General features: G+C 50.2%; 1 protein-coding gene across 2 annotated transcripts in view; it reads left to right on the forward strand.

Annotated features, from left to right (window-relative positions):
- The window catches only part of PDS5A (PDS5 cohesin associated factor A), a 1517933-nt gene that overhangs the window by 402397 nt on the left and 1092713 nt on the right, over window positions 1-22823 (forward strand). For both annotated transcript variants that reach the window (XM_086963962.1, XM_086963961.1), the window contains exon 17: window positions 19813-19928. In XM_086963962.1, coding sequence (XP_086820088.1) covers window positions 19813-19928 — 116 coding nt within the window. The remainder of the gene's footprint in view (window positions 1-19812; window positions 19929-22823) is intronic.

Below are 22823 nucleotides of genomic sequence, written 5' to 3' on the forward strand. Positions count from 1 at the left end.
ATATACTATGGAAGTGGAATGCGAAATTACTAGCAGGTAAGTACTGTACTAATAGACTTTGGAATCGCTAAGACTATGTTACTGAACCTTCAGATTACTAGTAGGAGACCTAGGGGACTTGGGTGCAGAGTGTGCACTCTCACGCGGGATGCGGGACAAAGTCTATGGGAGCGAGTAAAGACAAAGTTAGTGTTCTCGGGCGAACCCGATAAGGTAGATCGAAAACGACAGTGGATCCTGACCCTTGGATAGTGAGGCTATGCTGGGGCACCGAAATGCCGAGTTTACCTAGCCCAGGGGCTGCAGCTGCATATGTCTCAAAAGACGTCGGGAATCCTCGTAGACGAACCAGGAGCCTGAAGAAAGAAGTTGCTGGCAGGCGACCAGTGAAGATAGTTCGAGTTGATCCAAGCCTGGATCGAAGATGGATGACACCTGAAAGCAGAGGGGACCAAGTTCGTGACTACTAGCCAGTAGTCAGGTGGCACCAGGAGGGCACTGGATGGTAGTCACCTCGACTAGGTGAGTGGGCGACGCTGTGCTCTGCAGATCTCACGGACCAGGAGGCGTTGTCGGCGAACAGGATGGAGGAGCGAGCTGTCCCACGATGGATGATGCTGTCGACGTCGCTGGACCCAGGATTGGGGCAACAAGTCTTGGCAAATTCAAGCCCACGCGGTGGACCTAAAATGGCGTCTGGAGTGGACCAGGAGGGTCCGGGGTGCTCCTCTTTTGGAAGGGAGCAAGGGCCAGTCTGGAGCAACCAGACCAGCAGCAGTGATGTCGTCGTGCGTCGTTCAGAAGGCCACAAGCCAGCGGACTAGTAGCCAAACAACGCGGTGAGCAGCAAAAAGCAGAAGGGCCCCACGCAGATCGTGGAGCTGCTGGGAGGCTGGACTTCGGTGCTGGAGCTGCTCAGGGTCGGGGCTTCTCAGACCCCAAAGCACTCACCAGACGATCCCTCGGCGGTCGTGCTGGATAGAAGTCGTGCAGTTCTGATGATGGCCGGTCCCTCGAGGTCTCGTCGCACCTACGGTTCTCAGCTTGGCTGTAGAGGTAGGTAGAGGTCAGAGGTGCCAGGGAAGCCGGGCCTCGTCGAGCTGGTCGGTCGGATTCCTGAGGAAGGACGTGCAGCAAACCGCAGAGTTCTTAGATGGTACCTGCGGATGCAGGGTGACTACTCCTTAGTCACAAGGGAGAAATCTTGAGAAGAAGTCTTGAGTTCCTTTCGTAGAAAGTAGTTTCAGGATTCAAAGATGATCTAATTTGGAAGGGTCCCCGCTCCTGCCTTTATCCTAAAGAAAGGGGTGGGTACGCGACTAGGTCCTGCCCTAGGGGTGGGACCAGGAAGGGGGGTGGTTACACCCCTCTCCCATGCCGGACTTTCCCCAGGCCAGGGGCTGGTGTGCCCCTGGAACTGGTTCTAGCCGGCAGATGCGTAGTGAGCACCGGGGTGCCACTCTGCAGTCACCTTCCTGTAAAGCTCTGCCTACCTAGGATACACAAAACCCTGTCTGGGATGGTGCTAGCACCGCCCCTGACAGGAAACCCTTTGTCCAAGCTCTCCTCGCTGGAAGGACTCCCAGCAGCAGGAGGTCAGACTCGTGTCTGTGGTGGCAGCATCCATTTTGTGGAGCTGAGGCTTCGTTTAACTTTAACCGGGGTTCACAGTTACATACATGTCGTGCCCCTCTAGAAGGGTGGAATGCTAACCCCGTCGCCAGAATTGGCGAGGGGTTAGTATTCCAATTCGTATGACACCTTACTCGACATGATTTGATAAAGCAATACCAGAGATAGCATTTAACCGCGAGGATTATAATGCACTTAAGAGTATATGGTATGCGATATCATGGAACAGGTATTAGGACTTGGTTCCGCAAGCTGCAAACGGGCTCAGCTCATGCCAGAGCACCATTTCACACGATTCCAAGCACTCTGCCTTCAGGATTGTCAAGGCCTGCCATAGGAGTGACTGATAGGAATCTGTGTGTCCATTTTTAGGGTTAGATATTGGTATACTATATCCACAGCAAAGGGTGATTACACCACCTTGCCCCAGCTTTCGGGCAGCCAGTTGTGTCAGATTTAGATAGCCATCCAGGGGTGGCATAATACATGCTTCAGCCCCTGGTAGGCCCTGGGTACACCTATGCCCTGAGTTACAGGGTCTGATAAGGTGGCCCAGTCCCAATTGGATAATGCACCTAAGGTACACATGTCAATTTAGTGAGAGAACAGCTAGGCTGTGGGTCTGATTAGCAGGCCCACAGCCAGAGAAAGTCGTAAACCAGTGAAACAAAAGCAAACAATCTGGGTGATCATAGGATTGCAGACCCTACTCTCCTACACAGTGGACGAAGATTTCTTGTTTGACACTTTCTCCACCTCTGAACGTTCCACTAAGACTTTGCCTATGCTTAAAGGGGTCCTCAAGCATGCTACGGACATCTTCAAGGATCCCACAAAAGCTAGGGTTATTAACCCACGTATTGAGAAAAAGTACAGGCCTGCTCCAGTGGACCCCACCTACATCAAAGGACAGCTCCCCTTGGACTCACTTGTAGTGGCCAATGCCCGCAAGAGGGCAAATTCACAAACCAGTGGTGACGCTCCGCCTCCGGACAAAGAATCGAAGATTCTAGAGGCGTCAGGGAAACGAGTGGCAGCGCAGGCTGCAAATATTTGGAGGATTTCCAATACACAGGCCCTGTTGGCTAGATATGACAGGGCACACTACGACACCCTAGAACAGTTGTTGCAACACCTGCCTGATATGTACAAGGAGGGAGCAGAGATGATTATTCAAGAAGGAGAACTGATTTCTAATGCGTCCATCAAGTGCGCACTGGACGCAGCAGACACAGCAGCTAGGGCCATAAACACTAGTGTGATGCTGAGACGTCACGCATGGCTCCGCATCTGTGGTTTCAAGCCCGAGATTCAAACTACTTTGCTCAATCAGCCGGTTAACCCGGACTTCCTTTTTGGTCCCGAGGTAGACACAACACTCTAGAAAATAAAGAAGGACACTGAGACAGCCAAATCCATGGGGGCTCTGCAATCTCAGCAGTTTCGGGGCAGTTCTTTTGTCGCTCCGGTAATAGGGGAGCCTCGAGAGGACAGGCTTTGCAGCAGGCGCAGTACACAATCCACCTACACAAAGAATACCAGGGGTGGATGCCGTGGGAACAGCGCCAAAGGCAGAGGACGTGGCAATAACCACGCCAGATCCTCCGCCCCCAACAAACAGTGACGCCCTGTCACTGCCCCCGACCATCTAACACCTGTTGGGGGAAGACTCCAGCAGTTCCTGCCAGTCTGGGAAAGCATTACCAAGGACAGGTGGGTGAGACAGCTTATCCGTTATGGCTATTGTCTAGAACTAACCTCCACCCCCCCAACATACCCCCAAGGCAATGTCCGCAGAGCACACGCACTTATTGCAGCAAGAAGTACTCTCCATGCTGCAAAAAGGGGCAATAAAACTCGTGCCTGCAGAAGAGCGAGGTACAGGGGTGTACTCTCTGTACTTCTTGATCCCAAAAAAGGACGGATCCCTGCGGCCCATTCTAGACCTCAGACCCCTCAACCAATACATCCTTTCAGAACACTTTCATATGTTAACCTTACAGCAGGTCCTGCCGTTGCTCAGTCAGGGCGACTTCCTAGCGACCCTGGACCTCAAGGATGCATATTTCCACATTCCCATTCACCCAAGTCACAAGAAATATCTCAGGTTCACCATCAACAATCAGCATTACCAATTCAAGGTTCCGCCTTTTGGGGTCACCACTGCCCCCAGAGTGTTCACCAAGTGCTTAGCTACCGTGGCTGCGCACCTTCGCAGACAACATATCCACGTCTATCCCTACCTGGACGACTGGCTCGTTCAGGCCAAGTCAGCCCAGCAGTGTGCCAGCCACATGTCGCGCACGATTCACCTCCTTCACAGTCTGGGGTTCTCACTCAACTACACAAAGTCACACCTGCAGCCAGCCCATGTGCGACAGTACCTAGGGGCAACCTTGAACACTCTGACGGCGACAGCGCAGCCAAACTCTGCCAGGGTCGACAGCATGCAGCTCCTCATTCGGAGGTTCAGGCCTCAACAATCACTCCCAGCGCAGGTGTTCATGCAGCTGACGTAAATAATTAATTTACTCTCTTAATTTCTATGCAGGTAAGTACTTAATCAATAATAACTCAATCGGAAAGAAAGAAAACAGAGTCCGTGGTGTTAGAGTTCTTAGGGGTTTTATTCCTCAAAAAGGAATGGTCTAGACCAGGATATCATGTTCTGACCACCACAGGGGTGTCAGAAGGGATAGAGCGCTCTTTTATTACATTACATAGCTTATATACTTAATTCATGTCATAGGAAACCGTTATAATGGGCGTAACAGCTGGGAGAAGACAAGATAACAGTATACACGTGTTACAAGTACGTAATCAGAAGGCGTGAACTAGAGGTGTGTGCTAGAAACGTCACAGGTAGGTGTCACAAAAGGGGTGGCACTAACAGAAATGTTGCAATGTCAGCAGAAATCAGAAGCTTGGATGCGCGCGCAGCTGCATGACGTGTGATTGACGTGAAGCTTGAGGGTGCAGGGGACTTGACATTTACACTGACGGAAAGAGACAGAAGTCTGGCATGTCAGATCAACTTGTGCTTCTATCATATCTGATATCTGGTGTTTTTAGGAACTAAGTTATCTGGGCGGAAAGGTCTCTAGGGCAGAAGCTATTCTATACTTGCTGTGAGTGCGTGTATAAGCGCCTGAGTGTCTGTATGAGAAGTGTGGGGGCATGGCAACAAGGGCTATGAATTACTTGAATTATTTGCACAGAGACAGGCCGACCCTTTGGCTCTGCAGCTGAGGAAGATGTTTACTGAAGCTAGCAGGCAGGAATGTATTTTCGGGGAGCGGAACAGATAACTCGAAGGTTATAGTCAATCTTGGCAGGCAGCAGGCTGAGCTGAGCGCGAGGGGCCGCGCTGAAAGTAAGTCAGAGTTCACGGGTACAGAGGCAGCCTGGGCAGAGGCCCTTGGAGTCAGAAGCCAGGAAAGAGGCTCGGTGGCAGAAATTCAGGGCCTACTCAGCTAGAGCTGAAAAACGTAGAAGTACACTACAAAAAGACGTTGGCATAGCATACTTAGGAACGGACCATTCAACCCATTCAGGATGGGTCTGAAAGAGGACATGTTGACGTTGGACGCAAATGTATTTGCGTCTTCATAGCTGGTACAGGAGGGAAGTTACATGCACTTTAATTCGTACATGGAGACGGTGGGGTACGCGCTAGGGAACACATCTTGACCATAAAATTTATATTTCCTCACAGCTGATCGGTACGATGGCATCCTGCATATTCATAGTCCCGCACGCGAGACTGCACATTCAAGAATGCTTGGCACAACAGTGGTTCAGAAAAGGGGGTGGTGATGAACAGAGTGTCTGAATTAAGCAGACCACTCTTACCCAGTCCAAAGATCAGGGCATGATCCATCACCGTTTTTTAGCTAACTGCACCATCCCAGCTCAGAACTTGGCTATATGCAAATTAGTCTGACCCTGGCCCAGTGCATCATGGGAACAGGGCAGACCAAACTACCAAGCCAGTTCTTATACTGGGAAGGAAACAAGCTACCGGGGACCGGTTTCTGGCATTTCAGCCGTCTTCGGCCTGGCTTGCTTGAATCCTGATGGTGCAATGAGCTAGGGACTCACATCTGAGTATACCCTTCCACGCTTATGATGGACAAAAATGATTCAGAAAAGGGGGTGGTGATGAACAGAGTGTCTGAATTAAGCAGACCACTCTTACCCAGTCCAAAGATCAGGGCTTGATCCATCACCGTTTTTTTAGCTCTCTGCACCATCCCAGCTCAGAACTTGGCTATATGCAAATTAGTCTGACCCTGGCCCAGTGCATCATGGGAACAGGGCAGACCAAACTACCAAGCCAATTCTTATACTGGGAAGGAAACAAGCTACCGGGGACCGGTTTCTGGCATTTCAGCCGTCTTCGGCCCGGCTTGCTTGAATCCTGATGGTGCAATGAGCTAGGGACTCACATCTGAGTATACCCTTCCACACTTATGGTGGACAAAAATGATTCAGAAAAGGGGGTGGTGATGAACAGAGTGTCTGAATTAAGCAGACCACTCTTACCCTGTCCAAAGATCAGGGCTTGATCCATCACCGTTTTTTAGCTCACTGCACCATCCCAGCTCAGAACTTGGCTATATGCAAATTAGTCTGACCCTGGCCCAGTGCATCATGGGAACAGGGCAGACCAAACTACCAAGCCAATTCTTATACTGGGAAGGAAACAAGCTACCGGGGACCGGTTTCTGGCATTTCAGCCGTCTTCGGCCCGGCTTGCTTGAATCCTGATGGTGCAATGAGCTAGGGACTCACATCTGAGTATACCCTTCCACGCTTATGGTGGACAAAAATGATTCAGAAAAGGGGGTGGTGATGAACAGAGTGTCTGATGAAGAATTGGCTTGGTAGTTTAGTCTGCCCTGTTCCCGTGATGCACTGGGCCAGGGACAGACTGATATGCATATAGCCAGGTTCTGAGCTGGGATGGTGCAGTGAGATAAATAACGGTGATGGATCAAGCCCTGATCTTTGGACTGGGTAAGAGTGGTCTGCTTAATTCAGACACTCTGTTCATCACCACCCCCTTTTCTGGCACAACAGTGGAACCAGGCTCATGGGCATCTAAAAGACCTAGTGTTGGTGACCGGTCGTGCATACAACTCTCTGCATTGGTGGAATCCACAAAACCTTTGCTGGGGATGACCGTTCCAAGAGCCTGTCCCACAGATAGTGCTAACAACGGACGCATCTCTCCATGGTTGGGGAGCGCATGTCCTCCATTACACGGTGCAGGGACTATGGACAACACAACAGAAGAAGATGCATATCAACCTGTTAGTGCTGATGGCAATCTTCATGGCACTGAAAGCGTTCAAGTTGCACCTGTGCAACAAGGTCGTGTTGATCCAGACGGACATGACTGCCATGTATTACATCCAGAAACAGGGAGGCACACACTCCCCGCAGCTATCTCACCTAGCCCAGAGCATATGGAAGTGGGCCATTCAGAGGAACATCTTCCTCATGGCGGAGCATCTCCCGGGAGTAGACAACCAGATGGCGGACCTGCTCAGCAGGCACAGACATCAGATGCACAAGTGGGAAATCCACCCCTCGGTACTCCAGCCATACTTCCAGCAGTGGGGTCATCCAGAGATCGACCTCTTCGCCACAAAAGAGAACGCAAAATGCCAAAGCTTCGCCGCCAGGTTCCCACACCCGCAGTCTCAGGGCAATGCGATATGGATGAACTGGTCAGGCAGATTTGCGTACGCTTTTTCTCCAGCCCCACTCATACCGCTGTTGGCGCGCAAACTGCTGCAGCACTCCATGACGCTCATCCTGGTTGCTCCAACGTGGGCACGGCAGGCTTGGTACACCACATTCCTGGAATTTTCAGTGGTGCCTCACCAGCGGCTGCGCCTCACTCCCAGCCTCCTCACTCAGAGCCATGGAGACATTCAGCACCCAGATCCTCAACAGTTGAGCCTAGCGATTTGGCTCCTGAGGTCATAGTTTGGCTACCTCAACTTGCCCCCTGAGTGTATGAACATCATCAAGGAGGCAAGGCGGCCTACGACCAGGGCGTGCTATGCAGCCAAATGGAAACGATTTGTCATTTACTGTTCCAACAATGACATTAATCCGCTAGATGCAGCCACGCAGAACATCATATGTTACCTACTGCATCTGCACCAATGCAACCTAGCCTATAGTTCCATCAGGATACATCTGGCTGCTATAGCCGCTTATCTTCAGAACAGACAGCACCTTTCACTTTTCAGAGTGCCTGCCATCAAAGCCTTTTTGGAGGGCCTTAAAAGAGTGATCCCTCCCAGACACCCTCCTTCGCCTGTCTGGAATCTAAATATCGTTCTCACCAGGCTCATGGGACCCCCCTTTGAGCCTCTCCGTTCTTGTGAGATACAGTTTCTCACTTGGAAAGTGGCCTTTCTAATAGCCATCACATCGCTGCGAAGAGTCAGCGAGCTTCAAGCCCTCACAATTCAAGAGCCATACCTACAAATTCATGCTAATACGGTGGTGCTGCGCACCAACCCCAAGTTCATGCCAAAGGTAATCTCGCAGTTCCACATTAATCAAAATATTGAACTGCCAGTTTTCTTTCCAAACCCTGACTCAGTGGCAGACCGGGCACTGCACACCTTAGATGTCAAACGAGCTCTCCTGCATTACATCGACAGGACAAAGGACTTTCGCAAAACGAAACAACTGTTTGTTGCCTTCTCTCCACAACATAAAGGCAACCCTATTTCCAAATCCCGTATAGCCAGGTGGATAGTTAACTGCATTCAAATCTGCTATCACAAAGCTAAATGCACTTTAACAGTTCCCCCAAGAGCGCATTCCACGCGCAAGCTAGGGGCATCCATAGCTTTACTGGGTAACATTCCTCTAGAGGATATATGTAGAACAGCCACATGGACCACCATGCATACATTTACCAAACACTACTGCGTATATGTACACTCCAAACAGCAAGCGGCTGTAGGACAGGCTGTTCTCAGAACTCTTTCAGACTGCTGCAGCTGGCACAGGCAACCGCCGATAAGGAGGTAACTGCTATTTAATCTATGCACAGATATGAATTCAGCAGCCCACATGCCTCGAACGGAATTTGCTACTTACCAGTATGCATCTGTTCTTGGCATGTAGGGCTGCTGATATTCATATCGCCCACCCTCCTCCCCGGTGCCTGTCGCAGCTGTAGCACTCAGAATCATTCTCAGGCATGGTCATCACTTACTGTATTACACTCCATCTCTGCCACAATGGCGAAAAACAATCTGAGGATGGAGAGGATGCCCATGCGCACTGTAGTCCAGGGGAGGAGCCACCTATCTCGTGATACTTCGAAGACTCTTCCAGGACAACAATGTGCAATCATCCGGACCCAACACTAGGCGGCGATCTATGCACAGATATGAATGTCAGCAGCCCTACATGCCAAGAACAGATGCATACTGGTAAGTAGCATATTCCTTTAGATAGGTTGTAACGGAAATACTCCATAGTTCTCTATCTCAAACATGACTAATAGCACCCAGGCAATGTGTACACACAAGGGGTGAATTACACCAGCTTGGAACCAGAATAAACAAGAATGCATAAGGAGCCGTGGAATAGGTTGTGTTTTTTTGATTGGTGGTAAGAGAAATGCTCCATAGTTCTTTTTCTCAAACATGACTATAATAGTACACAGGCAATATGTACACATAAGGGGTGATTACACCACCTTGGAACCAGAATAAACAAGAATACATAAAACTTGTGCTTTAAGTGTTCATGCTAAGTAATGTTTTTAACCATGAGAGTGTATGTGCCGACTGTTGTGCACGTTGTAGCCAAGGAATCTCATCATTGAGTCCTTCCTTCCATGTTCCAAGGCGGTATACCCAAAAACAACAATTGATGGACAGAATGCAGAACAATTTCATACATTCACCCCAGTGCAGAGATCTGGGCCTAAATCCATCGTTAGTTTGCACTCCATGCCACCCCAGTTCAGACATGGCCATATGCAAATCAGCCTTGACCCTGTGCCTCATGGGAACAGTCCAGCCCGAACTGCCAAGCCATGTCTTTCCTGGACCGGAATCAAGCATCCTAGGACCGGTTTCTGACTATCAGCCGTCTTCAGCCAGGATAGCTTGACTCCAGTGGTATGGAGAGCATGGGACTCACGTCTGAGCATACCCATCCCACTCGGGGCGACAAATGCAAAAACACCCACCTCTGCTCTCTGACAAGTGGTCTGGTCAGATCGGCCTTGTGTTTCTTCATGACTTCTAAGACCACCCATTTAAGATCAGTGTCTGTGCGATTGTGATCCAAAAAATGTCTAATTTGGTGTTTGTTTTCTTACATCGTATAGTACTGCGGTGTTCATTGATGCGGATTTAAATCTTTCTGTTGGTCATGCCCTCATACCTCAGGCCGCAGGGGCACGTGAGCAGGTATACCACATTTTCGGTATTGCAATTGGTGAAATTATTCAGTTTCCAAGGGCGTGTGGTCCCTATGTCCACTTTTTCATTGGCACAGTAAACGGACATGCGACACAACCTCTGCATGCGTATTGTCCTGTAGGTCTTGGAGTGTTCCAGAGGGTCACTTGGTCTTCCCTCACCTTGGAAGGGGCTTTTGCATGTACCAGCTCATCTTGTAGGTTCTTAGTCCTTTTAAAAGCAAAAAGTGGAGGTTCCCATTGTTTATCTGCACCATCCAGAATGTGCCTGTTTTTTCTTATGATTTTTTTGTACCGTACTAGAGACTGGTTTGTATATTGTCACATACAGTTCCAAACCAGAAAATTTCCGGCCTATATCCCTTCTCCCCTGGATTTCCAAAATAGCCGAAACCCATGTTAATGGCATCCTTTCGAAACATGGGGAACGTCACGGAATCCTGGACCCCTCCCAAAACGGCTTCCGCGCAGGCCATAGTACGGAGTCTCCCCTACTGGCCACTACGGAGCATCTCCGGGCGATTTTAGACTCCGGTCAAAGTGCTGCGCTGATTCTCCTTGATCTCAGCGCAGCCTTTGACACGGTATCCCATGACATCCTTCTGAAACGTCTGGAGATGGCCGGTGTGACTGGCCTCGCACTTGCGTGGTTCCAATCCTTTCTCAAGGATAGATCCTTCAAGGTGTCGGCTCCTCCATTTCTTTCTAAACCCCACCCCATAGCTCAAGGTGTCCCCCAGGGTTCAGCGTTGAGCCCCTCCCTCTTTAATCTATACGTCCAGCCACTTACGGACGTGGCTAGAGAGTGGGGGCTCACGCTGGTCTCGTACGCCGACGACACCCAGCTGGTTGTCACCCTCTCGGAAAGCCCGTCCTCCGTGGCATCCAAATTTAAAGAGGGTATGACTGCTGTGGCCCGCTGGATGACGGACAACTACCTCCAACTCAACGCCGGAAAAACCGAGGTGCTCCTCCTAGGCCGCAACACCAGCCTTTGGAACAAGCACTGGTGGCCGTCATCCCTAGGCGCCACCCCACTCCCCCAAAATTGTGTCAAAAATCTGGGAGTCTGGGTGGATGCCAACCTCCGCTTCCAGTCCCACACTAAAAAGGTGGCAGCCACCTGCATAGGCCTTCTAAGGAACCTCCGGCTCATACTTGGGCTCTTCGACTCTAAGGCTCGCCAGTTAATCGTCCAGGCCACCATCCTATCGCGCCTGGACTACGCTAACGTCCTCCTTTTGGGAGCCAACAAAGCGGAAACAACTAGGTTCCAACGTATCCAGAATGCGGCAGCCAGAATGCTGGTCGGCCTCCCACGCAGATGTTCAGCCAGAGCTACCATCCGTAAGCTCCACTGGCTGCCCGTGGAACTCCGAATTAAATTCAAGGCCTTAGTCACGATCTTTAAGATCGTTAAACAAGGAAATCCCCCTCTGCTTCGTAGCCTTGCCCAACCTTACGTTCCTGGCCGTGCTTTGCGCTCTTCCAACCAACTCCTCCTGACAATCCCTAGGATTCGACTCTGCCGAACTGGAGGCCGTTCCTTTAGCGTCCTTGGCCCCAAATTGTGGAATGATCTCCCCCTTCGCATCCGTTCCATTGATTCCCTCCCAGCCTTCCGTAAAGCAATTAAGACTCACCTCTTCCCCGCTCCCTAGATTCCCCTTCCCCCCTCCCCCTCTATCCTCAGTCTGTGTGCCTGTTTCTTAGCGCCGGGACACCCCATTGCTGGGGCAGCTGTTGCGCTTCACCAAATCCAGAAAATTTAGCTGCTCTTTTTCGGTGTTTTCTAGTAGGGCTTCATGATCGTTATTTCTAGCTCTCTTCTTGGCATTCCTTATCATTTTTTTGGAGTAATGCCGGTCCAAAGGTTTTTTGTAACAGTCTTCTGCTTGTTCTATGAAATTGTCCGTCTCTGGGCAGTTTCTGAGTACCCGGAGAAATTGGCCCACTGGTAGGTTGTTATGCAAGGCTTTTCAGTGCTAGCTTTCATACAACAGTAGATTATTTTTTTCTGTTGGTTTATTTATGTACCTTTGTGCTGATGCCATCTGCAGTCATGCTATTGTCTAGATCCTAGAAAATTGCATGGTCTTTGTTAATGCAGTGGGTACATTTTAGATGTTGGTCCTTTGTTTTGACCCATTCTACAAAAGCTTTTGCTGTGTCTTCATCCCCTTGCCATACAATGAAAATGTCATCAATCTAACGTTTCCAGGTTCTCAGATGTTCCGTAAATGGATTGCTTTTATTGAAGATGTGATCCTCCTCTAACTGATCTACGTATAGGCATGCCAGGCTTAGGGCAAAAGTGCTACCCATTGACGTGCCTGTGATTTGATGGTACAACACTTCCTTAAATTCAAAAAAGTTCTCTGTTACAGCCACCGCAGCACATTACACAATGAAATGTTGTGGTGTAAGAAAATCCCATTCTGTGTTTAGCAAAATATGTATCTGATAGAGACTACTAGCCGCAGATTCCTCAACGTAGAATTATCCCCAGGCGTGAGACTGGATCCGGACCCCGGCATCACCGAAGCCGTGTGATGCCGGGGGGACGGCATCCCGCGGCTCCGCCACGGCGTTGTCCGCGTACGTGAGGTCAGTGAGGTCACATAAGTCCCACCCCGGCATGCCTACGTCAGGTTTTTTTTCCTTTTCCGCGTGCAACGTGGATCCGGGTAATGCTCAGGCCTGTGTGGGCCTTTCCCTCATGTGTTGTGCGAACAGTGTGCAGATGCCTTCGGTGTTCAAGTCTTGTAAGTCTTATGGTCGCTTGATGTCGGTGACAGATCCTCACCTCATTTGCATGTGGTGTTTAGGGGGGACCACTGCTCCACTGATTACGAGGCGTACCAGCGGTTGAAGCCGAAGTCGCAGCGGGAACGCCGATTGAAACTTCTATCGGCTCGCATGTCCAGATCGGCTACGTCGCCTCGCTCACCCTCTGTGGATGGTTCTTGGAGCGGCCATCTTCTACGTCACCCTCATCCCTCTCCCGTGCTGCAAGAGCATCACTCGCATGTGGGTAAGTGTCGCAGCTTGTCCCTGAGGGCTGGTTTCCGGCCTGTTGGGGGCGTGGGCTCTCCGCAGGTGATGCGGCCCGCGTGTCTTCCCCCTATCCACTGTTCCCCGGTGAGGGGGTGTCGAGAGCCCAGATGGAGACATATGCTGTGGCTTTGCAGGCCTCGCTGGCTTCTCCTCTCCCACCTTCACTGTCTGGGAAGTCGGTGGATCCCTTGTGCCGTGCGGAACCCTCCGCGGCGTCGCCGGTGGCTTCGGCGCCGTCTAGTTCGGATCCAGGCTCGGAGGATGTGGCGCGGCCCTTTGGGGTTCCCCTCCTTCGGACCACTGCACCTCTGCTTCGCCGCAAACTCCTGCGGGAGTCCCTGTGCTGTCGCGGGAGGTCACCAGGGCTCGGGTAACATCCCCAGCCCCTCTCGGCCCTTTGACAAGGTGGTTCTGTCTAAGGCCGAGGTGATGCCGCTACGGCACCGGCAGCTGCTGGCCCTGGCGGTGCCACAGCGGTCGGTGGACCCCTCTCGCACCGTTTTGGGTCTGGCTGGAAGGGGACCCCTCGCTCCTCTACGGGGCCTTCTCGTCCAGCCACGCAGGCGGCTGCCTTGTCAGAGGTCGTGTTCGGGCTGGTGGCGCCACAGGGGTCGGTGGTCCTCTCGTGGGTTGAGGTTGACGGGGGACTCCTTGTGGGTCCCCTGGTCCCTCTCGTCTCTCCGTGCATGCAGATGTTTTGCCGGAGGTCGAGTCGGACTTGGCGTCGCCGTGGGGGTCGGTGACCCTCTCTCGTTCCCCCATGAGCTGAGGCGGGCGGGGGACTCCTTGTCGCTCTCTGGTGGCTTCTTGTTCCTCCACGCAGGCGGCTGCCTCGTTGGAGGTCGAGTCGGCGCCGTTCCGGCACCGTCCTTTGACCACCTCGGCTCCGTCCCAGGCTGTTCAACTGGGTGGAGAGGTGGTGGCCCTACCTGTGTCTCCTGTGGTGTTGGATGATGACGACGATGCCCTGCTCCAGGTTGCGGATTCTACGGCGCTGGACAGGCGTCAGCTAGTGGATTCGTCCTCTGACGTTCCCTCTTCTCCAGAGGTTGCGCGCTTGCTGGTTTCGTCCTCACCGGAGATGGGCCGCCGGGTCGTGGCTTTCTCCCCGGCGTCATCAAAAGATGGCTCCTTGCCGTTGCCGCGGCCTTCGCCGGAGGACCCACAAGCCCCCCACTCTTCGCGCCTTTCTCCCTTTCGGCCCTTGCCCACTCCGGCTGCCTTCGAGTACGGCCGTTTTATGCTTTGAGAGTGACCCCTTAGCACACCAGGGGAATAGGGTACTTTGAACAGTGAAGAAAAAAGGTTTCTTCCCTTGGTGGACAATTGAATTTACATGCAAATAACAATTATTTTGGTCAACTAAACACAAAAATAGGTTCTCTACACTGTAATACACTCACACAATAACAGTATAGTTTTGTTATTTATTTAAAAGATTTTATCTCTTTCTGTATATTGTGTTATTTAAAAGGAGGATTTGCTTTCTCCACCAATGTGGGAATAATCCAGCCCGAACTGCCAAGCCATGTCTCCCATTGACATGTTCCCTTTGATGGGTCCCTTTTGTTCCACACCCCGGCGGACTCAGCCATCCAGAGGTGTTTGGAGCGGCTTAAGCCGCCTCCTCCTCCTCCTCCTCCTCCTCCTCCCCCTCCTCCTTCCTTCCTTCTTTGGCTGGCTCTTGGTGATCTTCGTCCTTTTGGGCGAGTCGCCCTTGTTGTTCTAGTTCTGTGTGTTTTATGTGTTTTATGGCCACTCGTTCTCCGTGTGGAAGCTGTGGTTCTGTTGGCTGCTGGACGGCCCTTCTTTGCTGTGTCTTTGCTGGATTACCTGCTCCAGGTTGGCCTGAGATTAGGTCTCCTGTGTTTTCTCCTGGGCTGATTGATAAGCCCTCTGCAGGGGTTTTCTCCCAGCGACTTTTTCTGTTGTCCTCTGCTGCGGAAGTTCTTCCAAAGAGGGATGTCATGGGACTTAACGTACCCTATGTGGGGTAGTGGTAGCTGTTATATAGCTTATGCTGGGCTGGGAGGTTGCGGTCGCCTTCGGGCTACTGCTCTCCTTGGCCTTCATGTACGTTGCAGGTGCACTTACATCATATGCGCAGACCCCTTGCTGAGATGTGTCCGGGCTCTTCTCCACTTTCATGTTCTCTATCTTGGAGATTGAGATGCCTTTGCTTCCTTTCTTCTTCTGGTGTTGCCTGGCCGGTCTTCTGGGGGTGCCCCGGGCTGTTCTTCCTGCTTCCGACTGCTTTCTTGCTGTCTGCACCATTCTGTTTGGTCTGTTGCCTTCTGACTGTGGAGGGCTCGACTTCTTTTCCCTAGTTTCCTTGGGCCCTCTAGGTTGTTATTTCCTCTTCCTTGCCCTTGCATTGGCTGGAGGTTTTGTTGCCTTGTAGGGGTGTGGGATGCTTCAGTCTCCCCAGGCTTTGCCCTTGGTTCTTCTTTGCACGCCACCCCCCTCTTGAGGTCGGTGGTGTTCTGCTTGTGGGGGTTCCATCTTGCCTGGGGGGACGAGGCTCTTCGTTAGTCTGTTGGACGAGTACCCTGTGGGACCCTCTGTTATGTCCAGGCTGGTGAGGTCCTTTCGCAGACCCTCCTTCCCCGGGGGTATGGCTAGGGTATCTATTCTACGTTAAGGAATCTGCAGCTAGTAGTCTGTCAGATGTACCAGTTACTTAACTTCGGTAATGATGTATCTGGTAGAGGCGATTCTAGCTGCAGATTCCTTGACGGCCCGCCCTTCCTCCCCGTTCTGCAAGGACCTTTCGCTTGGTGTTCTGCTCTTGCCTCCTGGGAGGGGGCTATTTCTCCTGTGGGTGCATTCCTTGTTCTTTTGACAGGCTGATTTGTCTTGTCGTTGTCCCTTCCTCCTCGGTTGGTGCCTTGGAAGATGGATCATGGGGTACTCCTGTGATCCTCTGGTCTGGTGGTTCAAGATTGAGGCTTGCCTTTCCTCCCTCCCTCCCTCTTTGTTGCTAAGGGTCCTGGCTCTTCTGCTGACCTATGAGTTGAGGTCCCCTGGTTGTGCCTTGCCCTTTACCCTTTGGGGGGTTGTTGCACTTTGTGCCGGGTTTGCCTTGGAGGTTGTCTTTCCCTGTTTGTCTTGGAACTGGGCCCCCTTCGGTATTCTTGGTTGTGGTCGTGGCCCTGCTACATGTTGTATGACATTTTGCTTATGTTCCTTATCTTTGGGGGGAGGGACTGTCAACATTCTGGCAGGGTGGCTGTTCAGGACTGTGCCTCCTCTTTCTTCCTTTCCTGCCTTTGGGTCCTGCGGTGTTGGCACTGCTCTTTGTGGTGTGTTTGTCACCATTCCTTTTTCAATTTTGTCTACTCCTTTGGAAAAGGAAAAAAGAACTGAGGTAGGCACACCGGGTCGGGACTTATGTGACCTCGCTGACATCTCGTACGCGGGCGATGCCTGGGCTGAGCCGTGTGATGCCATCCCTCTGGCGTGTAGGGGTGCTGGGCTATAAGTTTCCGGTTCCAGTCTCACGCCTGGGGATAATTCCACGTTAAGGAATCTGCAGCTAGAATTGTCTCTACCAGATACATCATTACCGAAGGTAAGTAACTTGTAGTCCACGACTTCCATTGTGCGTCTTTGTGGGATACTCCTGTACAGTGCCTCTATGTCCATAGTGATAAAGAGATCTTCGATGTTGTTGGTTTCTAAATCTCTCAAGAGGCAGAGTACATCTTTTATGTCTCACAGGTAGGACATTGTTTTTCGACAATTGGTTTAAGGAACCTGTCACAGAACTGTGACAGAGGCTTGAGGATGGACTCGATGCCAGAGACTTATCAATGTGACCTGCACCTCTGCACTCGTAGACACCAGTGTAGGTCAAATCGAACTGCTGATGGTTTCTTGGACCGTGGCCCCTTAAGTTCAGGAGAAGAACCTTGAAAACTGTTTGCAAGTATGTCAATGCAGTGGCTGTTTCTCACATAGGATAACAGTACTGCGTTTGAGGCTCATACTTCAAAAACGTTATTTGACACCATTGTTTTTCGAAATAAGCAGCAATCTATAACTCCAACACCTGATTACAATGATCTTGGTGTCTCAAATTATATATCACTCTGTTGTTTTTCTAAATTTGTTTAGATTTGCTTCTTGAGTGTGTGTCTAATTTATTGACTGTGTTTTCAGCAAAAACTTAACATTACTGTCTGATAAGCCTCAGCTGCTTGACCGCACTACCACAAATAGAGCTCTTGGAATTAATATTTTAAGCTCTGTAAACCAATAAGGTTTGTCTCAACTATTTGCATGGTGTACCCCTACATTGGTACACTACATTAATAGCCAGCTTCCTGCAATGGCCTTCTGAACTAGGACGCTCACCCACTCCGACAGACCATGCCAGAAACCTTGGCATCATCCTTTACAGCAAGCTCACCATGAAAAGCCAGTTCAACGCAGTCTCCTCTGCCTGTTACTTCACTCTTCTCATGCTTCGTAAGATCTTAAAAGGGCTCCCCATCAACACCAGACAGTCCGTAACTCAAGCCTTATGCACCAGCCAGCTAGAATAGGGCAACACATCCTACATAGTAATCGCCACCACCTCCTGAAGAGATTTCAGACCATATAGAATTCAGCGGCCAGACTCATCGGCGACGTCATAAAGCAGGCGCACATCATCCACACATGAAGCTCTGCTCGCTCCCCATTCAGAAAAGATGTCAATTCAAGATTCTGATCCACACCTACAAAGCCCTACACAACCAAGGACCAGCATGCATTAGCCACAGCTTGAACTTCCACCAACCTTCCAGACACCTACATTCTGCCTTCCTCTCCCTCGTTCACACCCCCTCACATCCGCTGAAGCATCGGTGGAGTACACTTTCTCCTACCTCACTGCGAAGTCCTGAAACTACCTGCCCCTTCACCTCCGGACCTCATCCCAAGGACTCAAGACCTGGCTGTTCAACTGAACCCTCCTTAGCAGCTGGGTTCTCAGTGCCTGGATACCATCATGTTTGATTAGCCATACACAATAGCGCTATTTGCTTGATTTATGCAATATAAGTGTCACCCCTCGTCTGATCAGGATTGCCACTTCCTTTTCTCAAGTGGGCCGGAATAGTTGAATTTCAGTGGATAGCAGTAGGGGAACAATCTAGATATGTTTGGGAAGATTGGAAGGCCATCCAGTAACATGGCAATATCGTTTTTATTTTGTATTGTTTTTTTAAAACTATTTTTTCTTTGAATTGTTTCAAACATCACAAAGCAGTGGTATGCATAATACTCATAAAAGCATAGTATTAAAACGTCATGATAAAACATTCGGTTGTGCAAATGTCCGAAGTTCTGGTTCTGTTTGCCTTGACATATCCAATTCCTCCCCTGTGCGAGTTCCACCCACCCCATTTCTTATCTCATTTTTTGGGCACCCCCTGGCCTTATACACTGTTTTTTCAGCAACCATGCATTTGTCCATTTCCGCTACCCAGTGCATGACAGACGGTCACTCCGCTGGCCCACATTTCATTGTTATGGCACTTTTGACCAGTGTGTATCCCAACGTAGCTACCTGTTGCTCTAGTTCCGTATGATCCATATCGTCCCAGATATTGAGGAGCCCCAGTGAAGGTGTGATAGTTATGTGCTTCCCCATGGCGTCCTGCAATTGTGATGTCGCCCCTTCCCATATGTTTCGTAGGAGTTGGCAGTCCCAGATAATGTGAAAAAAAGGTTGCCTCTTGTTGACAACCATTTTGTTGTTCTTTTTCATGGCTATTGTAGAAGTGCCATCTTGTTTAGGAGAGATTTAAGACCCTTCACTTTCAAGTAGATTATAAGTAAGTATGCCATTGTTATTTGAGTGCGTAATTCTATATGAACTTCATTTGAGTCAAACTGGGAAGAGCTGTGATACTTATTCCCAAAGGAATTTGTTATTGTGATGTGTCCCATGTTCATGCTTTCATCTCTAATCTGTGAGTATCATAATAAACTTCGATAGCGCCCTGTAATATGTTTGAAACTCTATGTAGAAATGGAAAATGTTCAATTAAAAAGTTATGTGTAGGATTGGAGTTTGCTGGTCAGCCACAGACACTTGCAGAATTGTCTAAGGCACGGTCACAGGCACCTAGAATAAGAATAAATATTGTGGCCTAGACAAATAGTATTGATCCATCTGAAGGGATTTATGCCAACCTTAGAGTAGTACCTGTATTTCAGTCATTTGAAATTGCATTTGATGTGATAATAATTAGTTTGATCAAGCTGCGAGCCTGTTATTTTGTGATTGACCATGTGCCGCTTTTTCTTCAGTTTTAAATGCATTAAAACTTTGGATTCTAACAGGTGTATCCCATTGCTTTTGATGATCTGTATGGAAAGAGTTGAAGCTGCTCAGTAAGAGGGCCAGCCAACCAGTCTTTCGCACTTTACGCAGGAGTCAATAGAACCATGACAGTGTTTGTGCATTGGAAATGTCTTGCTGGTATATTATCGATTTTGACTGCTCCTGACTTGCTTTAAATGTATACAAATATTTCTAGCAGTTTTTGTTTCAAGATTCGTTTTTTTTTTTTTCAACAAGTAATTAAAGCTGCTTAGGTTGTCTGTTTCTTTACTTTTTCCACACATTGCCTATCCTTAAAGTACCAAATGTTCTTTTACAGAGAGAAATAGCCCGGAAACTTGCAAACCCAAAGCAGCCAACAAATCCATTTCTGGAAATGGTCAAATTCCTTTTGGAAAGAATTGCACCTGTGCACATAGATTCAGAAGCTATCAGGTAGGTGATGTTATTAGCTTGCTTCATGGTAAACATTATTGGCTTCTGGCTAATGCTTCTGAACACAGACTTCTCACCTTTTATTTATTTTAAGAATTTATAGAGCGCGACTGTCACCGCTGCAGGCATCCTGGCGCTAACAAAATCCAGACCGTGATAGACAACAGAGGCAGCGAAGTATGCCTGGGGAGGGAAGGCTAGCCAGGGAAAAGCCAAGTTTTTACCTTTTTCCTAAACTGCATAAGTTCATTAGTGGCCCTAATCTCGATGGGGAGAGTGTTCCAGAGTCTGGATGCAGTCACCTGAAAGGATCTGCCACCAGCTCTGACGTTCTTAAATCTGGGGACAACTACCAGTTTAGCCTCCGATGAGCGAAGGTGTCTGGAAGGGGTGTACCAGACAAACTTGGACCTGAGGGGGACTGGGCCGCATCCGTGAGTGCCCCCAGACAGCAGACTAGATCTGGACTTTTTCATAGCAGTTGCCCCATGTGCTGTTAGCTAGCGCTAAGGAATTGATGGGGCAGAGCCACATGTAGACACTATCCCTCCATGCTGATGAAATTTCCTTTTATCCATTCTTTCCTCACCTTTTAATGTAAATCCCAGAGACTTGTCCCCCTATTTTATCAGTTTTTTTCTGACAGCAGCTTTTTTTCAGCAATATGGCTGACTCCAATTTCTGGCTTCAATAACTTCAATTATCAATTTCTGACTCCAATAACTTTATTTCAATACACACTGTTACGGAAGATGTCTCCTGCGAAACCAGCTGTCTTTAAACAGTGCCACGAGTGCAGGAAGCAGATTCTGTAATTAATCTGCACGATTTCTGCCTGTCATTTCTAGACATGACTTGAAGTAGTAAGTAAATGCTTGTCGGAGGCAGAACTAAACATTGTGAAGAATAAAAGGCAAAGCAGGTCACACTCAGAGCGTCTGATCGACTCCTCCTCCAAATTGTGGGCCCATTCCTGATTGTGCTCCCATTCAGTCTCCTACGGACAAATTGAACAATGAAGTTCATGGACATATTGCACTATAAAAGCATTAAGAACATGAAGTGCTAGTGGTGGTAGTCTAGGTCTTACCCATCCCATGCCGGGGACCCACCATGCAGTCGAAACGCTAAGGATCTGACTCTGGCACCCTGGTTCGACTCCACACCCGATCTGACATTGGTCCAAGCATGCTCTGAATAAGTTGGTCCATCATTAACCTTGTAGCAGCAGGCAGTCAATCAATCAATCAATCAATCATTCATTCAGTCGGATTTATAGAGCGCACTACTCAACCGCAAGGGTCTCAAGTCGCTGGGGGGGGGGGGGGGGGGGGGGGGGGGGAGCTGCTACTGCTCGAATAGCCAGGTCTTAAGTTGCTTCCTGAAGGAGAGATGGTTCTAGGTCAGTCGTAGGTGGGTGGGGAGGTTGTTCCATGTATTGGCAGCCAGGTAGGAGAAGGATCTTCCTCCACTGGTGGTTCTGCGGTTCCTTGGGACTTTGGCGAGGCTGGTGGAACGGAGCTGACGGGTGGGTGTGTAGAACGTGAGGCGGTTGTTTAGGTATTCGGGCCCATGTCGTGGAGGGCTTTGTGAGCGTGGGTAAGGAGCCTGAACGTGATTAGTTTGCTGACGGGGAGCCAGTGCCGGTCTCTCAGGTGGGCCGAGATGTGGCTGTGTCGGGGGATGTCCAGGATGAGTCGTGCAGAGGCATTCTGTATGCGTTGTTGTCTTTTCTGTAGTTTGGTTGTGGTTCTGGCGTAGAGGGCGTTCCCGTAGTCCAGTCGGCTGGTGACGAGGGCCTGAGTGACCGTTTTACTGGTGGCAGCGGGGATCCACCCGAAGACTTTTCGGAGCATGCGCAGGGTGTTGAAGCATGATGACGAGACGGCGTTGACTAGTTTGGTCATCGTGATGGAGGAGTCCAGGATGAAGCCTAGGTTGCGTGCGTGGTCCGTGGGCTTGGGGGCGGTGCCCAGTGTAGGGGTCCACCAGGAGTCATCCCAGGCATAGGGGGATGGTCCCAGGATGAGGACTTCCGTTTTGTCTGAGTTCAGTTTCAGACGGCTGAGCTTCATCCATACCACAACGTCTTTCATTCCTTCCTGGAGGCTGGCTCTGGCGGTGGCGGGGTCGTTGGTGAGGGAGAGGATCAGCTGGGTGTCGTCGGCGTAGGAGATGATGTTTAGGTTGTGTTGGCGTGCGATGGCTGCGAGGGGGGTCATGTAGATGTTGAAGAGGGTGGGGCTGAGCAAGGAGCCTTGGGGGTACGCCGCAGATGATTTTGGTGGGCGCTGAGCGGAAGGGAGGGAGGCGGACTCTCTGAGTTCTGTCGGAGAGGAGGGAGGTGATCCATTCCAAGGCCGTTCCTTGGATCTCGGCGTGGTGGAGGCGGCTAGTTAGGGTGCAGTGGCAGACTGTGTCGAATGCGGCTGATAGGTCCAGGAGGTTGAGTGCAGCAGTTTCCCCGTTGTCGAGCAGGGACCTGATGTCGTCGGTGGCTGCGATGAGGGCCGTCTCGGTGCTATGGTTTGCTCGCAAACCGGACTGTGAAGGGTCGAGGGAGCCCATGGTCTCGAGGAAGGAGGTTAGCTGTTTGTTGACGATCTTCTCGATGACTTTGGCGGGGAACGGGATGGCGTTCTTGAGGCAGTGGCCTGAAAGTTGGCAATTCTGCAACTGTAACAGACAGACAAACTGCAGAGGTCCCCAGTTGGGCTGCTGTCGTTTGGTTCTTCCCAGCGCTTTATAAGATTATAAATTAATAACTCCATAATGTCTTTGACCTGTTCTTTGTGGGTACTGGTCTGTTCCTCTACTCTGATGTTGGAGTCCTCATTGGTGTCTGATGCTTACTCTGATTTTGGCAGCACCCAATCCTGATCCTTTCCACTTGCT

This window comes from Lissotriton vulgaris, chromosome 3_2, assembly GCF_964263255.1.
Source record: "Lissotriton vulgaris chromosome 3_2, aLisVul1.2, whole genome shotgun sequence".
Classification (NCBI taxonomy): Eukaryota; Metazoa; Chordata; class Amphibia; order Caudata; family Salamandridae; genus Lissotriton; species Lissotriton vulgaris.